The sequence below is a fragment of the Psammomys obesus genome, unplaced genomic scaffold, assembly GCF_907164565.1.
Source record: "Psammomys obesus unplaced genomic scaffold, mPsaObe1.curated_primary_1811, whole genome shotgun sequence".
NCBI classification, from domain to species: Eukaryota; Metazoa; Chordata; class Mammalia; order Rodentia; family Muridae; genus Psammomys; species Psammomys obesus.
Genome location: NW_026588752.1, coordinates 5908266 through 5918409, shown reverse-complemented (window position 1 = coordinate 5918409; position 10144 = coordinate 5908266). Strand labels below are relative to the sequence as shown.

Genomic DNA, 10144 nt, shown 5'->3' with positions numbered 1-10144 from the left:
AGCAAGCAAGCTCTGTGCTTCTTGACCCCTGGCTCCCAAGGGGGCTGTGCAGACTGACTGCCATGGCTGCCCATGTGCAGGTCAGAGCCTCTAACACTGTCTCAGATGCTTCCAGAAACTTCTTGCCTATGCCCTCTTCCTTCTCCTCTGCCAGTAACTGATTAGTCAAGTTCTCCAGCATCTAGGACTGACCTCCTTTCCTAAGGTCTGTTGTATGTTGTTAAATGTTTGGCTTAAATGATTCATAAAAACCTTTCTATGGGGTTGATTGCACCTCAGCACACTCTGGGGGCAGTGGCTCTGCCGTTGGCCGTGGGGAATGCTCTGGGGAGTTGCTGGACACTTAGCATTGTTTGATTTATGATCTTGACAATAGATAGGCTTGTGGGTTTTTTGTTTTGTTTTTTTTTTAATTTAATGATATTAAAACTTAATTCACTAAAATTCTAAGGGGATATTTATACTTTTATACTTTTTTAGGTATCCGTGTTTTATCAGCTTACCATTTAATGCCTAAGTTTCCCCTGAAAATAGTAAATAAAATTGTGTATTTATGAATGCGTTCAGCAACTGTTAATGTCTTGAAGTATGTGAAGTGCCGTCCCTCCTGAAGTGCATGCTGGTAAACCAAGACGTTGCGCTCCCCACTGCTAGAAAGCAGCCTCTTCCAGGTTCCCTCAGGACTTGCTTCCCACTGTCAACAGGGATGTCTTTGCTGCCCACACCCTGAGCCTTGTATATCCTATGTTCTATCGTGCAGCCAACCCAGCCAGGTTGGTGGCCCACTGACCCTAGGGTACCACAAGGGCGAGGTGTGGGTGGGGCTCCTGTACAGTGCTCAGGTATCTGGGTCATGAGGTGCTCTGTGAATAGCCTGGGAACATGGGTGGGGTGAGGGTCTGGGTTCTGCTCTGAGAGGTCATCTAATGATGACCTGCCGCACAGCAGAAGGCTGCTAAGAAGACAGCTTGCCAGCCATTAGGGTGTCTGGAGGAGGGCTTGGGCCATGGCTTAGGCTGATTCTTCGAAACCAGCAGTTGGGATAGGAGAGACAGGATAGGCGACATCCCCAAGTGGGTCCACAGCTACTCAACTCTGTAGAGCCTGGGCCTGGGCCTCTGCCAAAGTGGTGCTTGGGGCAGGAACACACCTCTGGTCAGCTGGTGGCCGTGGGCCCAAAGGAGCAGAGGGTCAAGGCCCAGAGTCAGCTTTCCACATCCTTGAGTGGAACTGGCGTCAGCCAGCACCTTTGAACAGAACCATGCTTCCTAGGGCAAATCACATGATTCTGCAGTCATTCTCAGTAGCCGATGCTTACCAAGTAACCAGTGCTTACCAAGCATAATGGCCTAGAGCTTACTCTTGGGGTTCCTAAGTATCCCCACAACCTGCCCTGTGCCCTTGTCTGAGCGCCAGTGCACCAGTTTTCCTTTATAGAGTAGAAGAGGAAGCAACCTCTCTTAGACCAGACAGAAGGCACTCAACAAACATCCAGTGTGCAGAGCCACTGAGTGACCTGTGGGAGGCGGAGCCCGGGGGTCTCCTCATGCTTATTTGGTGTAGAGCGAGTGCTAAGTGATCCTTTCTGGGTTTTGTTTGGTTTGGCTTTTTGAGACAGGGTTTCTCTGTGTGGTCTTGTCTGTCCTGGACTTGCTTTGTAGACCACGCTGGTCTTGAACTCAGTGATCCACCTGCCTCTTTCTTCCCCCCGCCTCCTCTGTGACAGGGTCTCACTGTGTAGCCTTGGCTGGCCTGGAACTCAAAATGTTAAGCAGGCTGGCTCCAAACTCAGAGATCTGCCTGCCTCTGCCTGGGCCGAGTGCTGGGACTAAAGCATCGTCACAGCCAACAGTTACCCGGTCAGCACATAACAGTGCCTGCTCCACTCGAGGCCTGTGTGAGCATGTGGGCAGATGTGCCTAGGGAGACACACATCTCGCTGAGTGTGAAAGGAGCGCGGTTGGTGTGTGCCTGCTGTCTGCCACCCTGTGTTACTAGAGAGTGGGAAGTAGGTTAAGGAATGGAACAGTAGGAAAAGGGCCTCCAATCAAGGCAAGAGCATAAAGGTTGAGGCTGCCCCTGGAGGGACTCCTCAGGTGTTATGAGGGTACATAGGTGACCCCCAGGTTTGTGTGAGGTTACAGCATGTGCCTCCACCCATGGTTCCCACTAGAGTACTTGACATGTTTTTTTTTTTTTTTAATATCAAGCTTTTAAAAAAAAAAAAGATTTATTTTTTATGTATATAAGTGCTCTATCTACATGTACACTGCATGCCAGAAGAAGGCATCAGATCCCAGTATAGATGGTTGTGAGGCACCATGTGGTTGCTGGGAATTAACTCGGGACCTCTGGAAGAGCAGACAGTGCTCTTAACCACTGAGCCATCTCTGCAGCCCGGCGATTGACATCTTGTGACCTGCCTCCCACCCCTATCTGTCCTGTCCACCATGCAGGAATGGGACAGCCATTGATTTTGGTGAGACAGTCATGGAGTGGCAACAGGGCAACTGGTCAGGAACAGCCTAGCTTGGGTGTGTCCACAGAGGTCCCAGCTCACAGCTTGGTGGCCTCTAGGGCCCTGCAGAGAGGGTCCTGGTGCTTCTTTCCTGAAAGTGAACATAAAGGTAACCAGCACGTTAGGTGGGGGGCAACTATTTACAAATGTACAGTGGATGGGGCTCCCCGCTGAGCTGGGCAGGCTCAGAGGCTAGTGAGCAGTGCCACCAGGCCCATCAGGACTGCGTGGGCAGCCAGGCAGTTGGCGGAGCCCCCCACCTGACGCTGCCAACCTCGGGGGCCCCTTTGCTGCTGCTGGCTGCTGGCCTTCCCCTGAAACCGCAAGTCTGGGATGATCTGGTGGATCCATTTGTGATGCGAACTGACGCGGGTGTAGACACCTGGGCGGTTCTGGCGGGCACAGCCCTCCCCCCAGCTGATCACCCCAGCCTGCACCCATGACTGGTCCACAAGGCACACCAGCGGACCTCCAGAGTCACCCTGTGGGGAAGCAGAGGACCGTCAGAATCCATTTGCTCATTTCATGCCAGTTACAACAACCACAGTCTACCCTGGACCTGGGTTAAACTCCCATAAAATTATTTTCATGGCTATTTCATAACTAATTTTACCACTGTTAGGAATCGTAAGTATCTGTTATATAAGATATCTGATATGCAACTCCTGTCAAAGAGTCTTTTCAACCCCCAAAGGGGTTATGACCCGCAGGTTGAAAACCACTGCTCATGCCTTTGCCAAAATACCCTACCTTACAGGCGTCCTTCTTGCCCTCTGCAAAGCCTGCACAGAGCATGTCATCCTTGATGGTCTTGAGCTGGAAATCAGACTCAGCATCTTTGCTATACAGCAGGTTGCACCTGGGTGTGTCAATTATAGGCACAGCAAGTTTCTGCAGGGTCCGTGGGTTGGGTAGTTGGTCTGGGGAGGGAAAGGTCACCTGCAGCTCAGTGGACAGCCTTAACCAGGATCCCGAGGCTCTGGGTTCTTAAGAACCACAGCTTGCGCTGCCCCTCCCTGGGTTTCCTCGGAACTTCAGGGGGCTGTTTCGTCCCACCAGGCCTGCTTGCCTCCCTTTCCCATCTCCCATATGTGCAGCAGTTCCTCTGTTTACAGCTGCCACACCCATGTGAATAGAGATGAAGTAGAACAGTGTCAACAGGAGTCCTGGCCCTCCTTAAGCCTCCCCTAGCTCAGTCCCCTCACCTTGTTCGCTGGGGCTGCCCCAGCCAGTGACCCAGCAGTTCATGCCGGACTCAAAGATGATGGAAGAGTCAGGCACACACACAGGAAGGATGTAATTGGTGAAGGTCACGGGCACCTGCAGCTCCACGAGAGCCACGTCGGCACTGGAGGCCATGCCTTGGTACTGGGGATTGCTTTCCACGCGCTTCACGGGGACCTGCAGGGCATGCGGTCCTGGCTGCTCCAGCTGCAGTGCTCCCAGCAGGACTTGGTATATGGATATGTCTGAAGTGCTGATGGGAAGAACAGAGCTGGAGTGATAGCCTCCTCCATGAGGAAAGGGACCCACAGGGAGGAGGTGCTCTGGCCCACTGACACCTCTCTTTGCACTCTTAGTAATGTCATCTCCATACTAAAGGCTGTAGAAACTGAAGATCACCTACCTTTAATTCCCATCTTTCCCTGGCTGCCAGGTGACCTTGGGTAAGTGACCTAACACACTCTGTGTGACTCAGTTTCATTTGTAAGGCGAGGACACTAACAGTCCTATCTGAAACGCCTGCTGTAAACAATACAACTATAAGGCCAAGGCCTCTGAGCCCCAGTCTGGCCATCTTTTTGAAATAATTGCAGGGGTCTGGTAAGATAGCTCAGCAGTTAAAGGTTATCCTTTTAAAGATTGATTTATTTATGTATATGAGTGCTCTGCTTTCATACACACCAGAAGAGGGAATCAGATTCCGTTATAGATGGTTGTGAGCCACCATGTGGTTGGTTGCTGGTAACTCAGGACCTCTGGAAGAGCAGTCAGTGCTCTTAACTTCTGAGCCATCTCTCCAGCCCCTGGCTCAGCAGATAAAGGTGCTTTCTGTGCAAACCTAAATGCCTGAGTTTATCACCAAAACCTGTGGTAAAAGGAGAAAAATGACTCCCAAAAGTTGTCTTCTGACCTCCACATGCACACTGCCCTTCCTCCAAAACACACAATAACAAATAAAATAAAGGGAAAAAAGGAATTGCAGATCCATGAGGAAAGAGGTGCAGCATTTGGGGACCCTGAAATTCTGGAGCTGGGTATTTCACAGGGATGTGTGGGTTGGGGGTCCTACAGGTGATCTTAGATGGGGTAAGGAAGAGGGACATTCTGTTCCAAATCTTGGGCTTATCTGAGACCCAAGGTCTGAGTTCTGGATTTGAGGTAGGGGAAGTGTGTGTGACGGGGGAGGTGCCTGCAGCCTTTGTAAGGACAGGACCCCAGGTATTACTAGCAGAGCAGCTGGTGGAGCAAGAACTGGAGCAGTGGTTGCAGCTTCCAGGCCTAGGGCTGAACCTAAAGGAAAGCCTCAAATTATGTGTCTGAACGTTTTGCCTGCACGTGTGTCAATGCGCCATGTGTGCCTGGAGCCTGCTGAAGCCAGAAGAGGGTGTTGCTATCCTGGAAACAGATACAGACAGTTGTGAGCCACCGTGTGGGCATGGAGAGTTGATATTGGTCCTCTGCAAGAACAGATAGTATTCTTAACCACTGGCCTCTCTCTCCAGTTCCCTAAAGGAAAGTTCTGGAAGACAGTGGTTGTTACTGAACAAGGCTTGTTGGGGTGTGGGGGTGGGAGGTGCCCGGGTGGGGGGGGCAGTGCTGAAAAGAGTTGTGCGCAGGCTCTGTCTTGTCCCAGCCACTGGTGAGAAGCTGGAAGGCCAGGGCCACTTACTTGGAGAAGCAGTGTGCAGCGGTGAGGACCCACGTCGGCGCGATGAGGCTGCCTCCACAGAAGTGGACCCCGTGGCGCTGGATGCTGACCTGCCAGGGCCACTCGCCTTCTAAGGCATCCTCCCCGCCCACCATCCGGTTGTACATCCTTGGGCGCCCACAGGCTGGAGGGACATGAATCACTCTCTGAGGGAGCCACGGTTCTGACTCCATCCCCAATCCCACATGCCACCTCTCACTTTCTGTCAATTTTCCGGCCTTTCTCTGAGCCACTCCGGACACTGGCAGATCAGAGGCTTCTGATACACAGGCTAACCCTTTCTAGTTCTGCCTTCCCTTGAACCTCGGGCCGCTCACTTAGGACGAGGTGACAAGACCCAACTCAGGGTCAGGAAGGTTGACATGACATGGGAAATTTGCATCTCAGCTGGACACGGGTCCCTGAAGGATGGCTGTATGTCATGTTTTCCACATGGTGGGCTGGGGGGTAGTCATGGCCCAGCAAGGAAGGTGTCATCCATCCTGGCATGTGTCCCTCATGCCTCTACTATGGTTTATTTTGCTGATCTTATGGTAGATCTTTTTTTCCACTACCTTCTGAACTCCAGTTCTTCTGGCTGGCTGTTTTTGCCGGCCTATACATCTCTCCTGTGCTTTCCCCCCACCCCCATTTTCAGGGGGAGGGCGTATACATGCTCCTGTGGATGTCTAGTCACTGCTACAGCTCAGCTGATCCCACTTACCTCTTAGAGCCCTGGCCCCTTCGGCCCCTGGAAGTGAGAAAATGGGGTCATCAGCCACCTTTACCAAGCCAAGGTCTGTCCCTCCCTGCTCCTGCCTCATCAGAGGGTCCCTGTCTTCAGTGAACAGGCAGAGACAGTCAGAAAACTAGTACTGTGGCCGGTGGGTTGCTCTCCCAGTTTGAGGGAGATCTTACCCACACAGGGACCTCTTTTTCCACCCTGCACCCCTGTTCTTGTCTTGATGTACAGAAGTGGGGACAGTGCAGGGCCTCAACCCCTAGAGATGTGGAGTCTGTTTCCTTCTCTTCACCCACTAATGGCTCAGCTCTGGATGACAGAGGAAAGCCTGGAGGCCGTGCCTACACAATTTCTGTCAGGGCCTCCCCTCGGTCTTTCAGAATGATCAAGTCTCCTTTAACTTCTCCCAGAGTCCAAATGAGGTAGAGACACCCATGGCCACTCTGGGCTCTCAAGGGAGTAGAGTTGGCTTAGCAGCCACTGAGGGTCAGCCTCCCAAGACTCTATACCCTGAGGACTGAGCCCTCTTGCTAACTATGACCATCTCTACTGGACCACCCTCAAAGTGAGTGGACAAGTAGAGGGGGTGGGCAGAGTAGTGGCTGAAGAGACTGAGCTAAACACAGCCAAGCGAATATCCAATGCGCTCATTTCTCCCTGCTCTTGACTCTGGATGTGACCAGCTGTTTGAGGTTCCTGTGGCCCTGAAATGATGGATTGTCACCTGCAATAGTGAGCTAAAATAAACCCTTTCTCCCCCAAGTTACTTTTTGTCTTGGTATTTTATCACAGAAACGTAAGCAGAACATAGAGGGGCAGGAAGTGGCCACTGCTGAGGACAGAAGCATGTGTTTCTCTAAGCAGGGTGTCAGGCAGATAGGGGCATGTGTGATGGCCATGGGACACAGGGGCTGTGCTCTGGACTTCTGCCTCGTGAGCTTGTGTCCACAAGATGCCCTTTATATGCGATGCATGGGATGGAGGGGGTCATAGCTTTTTCCTAGCACTCTTCCCCCAGAGGCTGAGGCAGGAGGATTGCCCTCAGGCCAGCCAAAGCACTGTTGTCAGGCAGTTGGGAGCACTCAGTGTCCTTGCAGAGGAACTGGGTTCAGTTCCCAGCACCCATGTGATATATGGCGGGAGAGATTGCTGGTTGGTTAAGAGCATTTCCTGCCTTTACAGAGGATCCCAGTTCAGTTCCCAGCACCCAGGGGGTCCAACAACTCCTGCTCTCCACAAGTAACTGCCTTTACTTACACACACACACACACACACACACACACACACACACACACACACACACGAGAGGGAGAGAGATAAGAGACAAAGACAGGGATACATACAAGTAAGGATAAAATATAAAACAATGCAAACGTGAGCAGAGAGAGCCCCCTGCCCGTCCTCCCCCTGACTTGTTGGAACTGATCACCAGGCCTGAAGAGCCAGCCCGAAATGCTGCCTACCCCAGCTGCCTCCATCCTCAAGGGCACAGATGCATGCAAGCCTCCTCTTCCCTCCTGGAGCTTGCAGGAGCCTTCTGTGCGTGCTCCCTCCTGCCAGGCTCCTGACCTGCAACCCGTTTTCTCTGCCACAGCCAAGTCTTTCCAGGCTGAGGCTCCCAATCTCCACAAATCCTGGTGAGGTTCACTCAAGTGCCCACACTCCAAGGGTAACCTTCCCCACTTGTACTGTCTGGCTTGGGAGTCTCTCTTGCACCTCTGAGTTCTCTGTCCTCCTGCAGGGCATTCGATCTCACCTAGGGCTCAGGCCCGGGAGGTGTCTGAAGGCAGAGCCTGCCTCTAGGGATCTGGGCACAGAAACTGTGTGGAGGGACAGAGTGGCTGTGAGGAACCCAGCTTCTTGAGGGCAGACACTTCCTGTCAGTTGGAGATCGCAAGCCAGGGTGTCAATGTAGTCCACTCCAGGGCCCCAAGGCTCATGGGAGTGGCTGATGTCTGAACAACTAGGCTAGAGGGCAGTTAAAGGAGCATCCCCTGGGGTGGGGGGAGAAGGTTGTCATCCAGGGGTCCAGCCTCAGGTTGCAGCAGTTTGTGAGCCAAAGGCAGGCTACTGTTTCTGCTTTGGCGGTGACCTCGATTGATCCACCCACGGGAACTACCACCGGGTCACACCCAATGGAAATGGGCTTTCAATGCTATATTCTTGCTACTAGAGGCCATGAACAAAAGCATCCCATGACATGGGGGAGGGGAGAGGCGTATGCCCACTGAGGTGGCCACTCATGTCCTCCTACCCCCAGAGCCCCGGCTGAGACATGGTCTGGGGTAACTCGGCCTAGCCCAGGAAGGTGAACTGAGGACAGGGAAGTGTGATAGCTGCCGGGCTGGCCCATCTGGCCCAGGAATGTGGGAGAGTTTCCCCGGCAGAGAGGAGCCCAGCCCACGGGGAAGGACCTGGCAGGCGGAGCACCTGGCTAGAACTCGCTGACCCCTGCTCGTCTTGAGCAGGGGTGGTTTTTCCCTCTAGAGGCAGGAGCTGGGACCCTCTGTGGCCTGCAGCTTTTGTCCCCAGCTCCCTGGGAGCCCCCACCAGACTCCGAAGGCTCCTAGGCTCAGTTGGCAGCCGCGGTTCACATAAGCTCAGGGACTTGCTGCAGGCCTGGGTTCAAACCCTGTAAGCATGGAGGCTCCATTAGCAGTAGAATGAGAAGAGAGGCCTCTAGGGGAGCCCCAAGCTAGGGGCACGACACTGTGAGGGCCTCAGGAAGATGAGGCTATGACCACATACCACATACTCTGTCAGACCTCCCACAGGACTCCCAGCCGGCTCCCCCAGGTGGAATATTTGGAACATGAGCATATTCTCTGGGAACCCCATCACTGAGGAGAAGAAGAGATTTCTTTCAGACTCAGGCAGGCTCAGGGGTTGGGGGACTCAGGTGCATCTCGGAGCAGAATAGAGGGGTCCCTACAGAGAGATGGCAGAGGGAGTGCCTGCCTTTGCCTGCGACTCACCAGACCTCAGCAGCAGGGGCAGCAGCAGCAGCAGCAGAAGGGCAGGGAAGTGGGGCTGCCTCATGTTCTCTGGCTTGGTGGTTGTTAGAGCCCTGGTCAGTGGTGGCAGGAGCTCTCCCTAGTGCTACGGAGGTGCAGGCTCCATGAAGTGAGGTTTTATGTTGGAGGTGAGTGTCAGCTCGGCTATGCCGCCCAACCTGTCAGCCCTGCCTGCCCGGCTCCTTTTCAGAAGGAAGGAGGTGCCCAGGACACCAACTCCATGACCCGGCCCTGAACCTCAGGGGCCAGACCCCTTACTCTCTACACTTTGGGATTCTGGTAGCAAGATGTTCCTCCCAATGAGCTGACCACAGAGGCCCCACTGTCGGATGCCTTCCTCAACTGACCATAGACCCCATCTAAGCTGGCAGAGTCTACTCCATCCAAGAGCCTTCCCTTCCTTCCTTCCTTCCTTCCTTCCTTCCTTCCTTCCTTCCTTCCTTCCTTCCTTCCTTCAATACTTATTGATCACCTACTTTAAATTTTTTTATTATTTATTACAATTTATTCACTTTGTATCCAGCTGTAGCTCCCTCCCTCTTTCCTCCCAGTCCCTACCTCCCTCTTCTCCCCCTATGGCCTTCCCCTACTCCACTGATAGGGGAGGACCTCCTCCCCTTCTATCTGACCCTAGCCTATCAGGTCTCATCAGGACTGGCTATGTTGGCTCTGTGGCCTGGCAAGGCTGCCCCCAACCCCTCCAGGCAGAGGTGATCAGAGAACCTGACACTGAGTTCATGCCACAGACAGCCCCTGCTCCCCTTACTAGGGAACCCACTTGGAGACTGACTGTGAAAGACAGGGAACAGGACAGGAGCCTACCACAGTACAGGGCCTCTGAAACACTCTACTGATACAGGTATGGAAACAGAGGCTGAGACTCATAGCCAAACTTTGGGCAGAGTACATGGAATTTTATGAAAGAAGGGGGAGACAGAAAAACCTGGAGGGGACAGGAG

The 10144-nt window shown here is 53.1% G+C and overlaps 1 protein-coding gene across 1 annotated transcript; it reads right to left on the bottom strand.

The window, feature by feature from the left end:
• Nucleotides 1-2703: 2703 nt before the first annotated feature.
• LOC129674428 (serine protease 27) lies at nucleotides 2704-9210 on the bottom strand. Its single transcript, XM_055604387.1, has 6 exons — nucleotides 9147-9210; nucleotides 6154-6180; nucleotides 5412-5574; nucleotides 3724-3995; nucleotides 3269-3438; nucleotides 2704-3000 (listed from the first exon to the last, which is right to left on the bottom strand). The coding sequence occupies exons 1-6, from the start codon at nucleotides 9208-9210 to the stop codon at nucleotides 2704-2706; spliced, it is 993 nt and encodes a 330-aa protein (XP_055460362.1).
• Nucleotides 9211-10144: the final 934 nt, after the last annotated feature.

Bases quoted from the DNA above. Each gene is read 5' to 3' on its own strand.
- LOC129674428 (XM_055604387.1), bottom strand. From the start codon at position 9,210: ATGAGGCAGCCCCACTTCCCTGCCCTTCTGCTGCTGCTGCTGCTGCCC. The intron at 5,575-6,153 runs GTAAGTGGGATC...ATGTCCCTCCAG, and splicing joins AGGGGCCAGGGCTCTAAGAG to CCTGTGGGCGCCCAAGGATG. The intron at 3,439-3,723 runs GTGAGGGGACTG...TTCCCTCCCCAG, and splicing joins GGGCAGCCCCAGCGAACAAG to ACCAACTACCCAACCCACGG.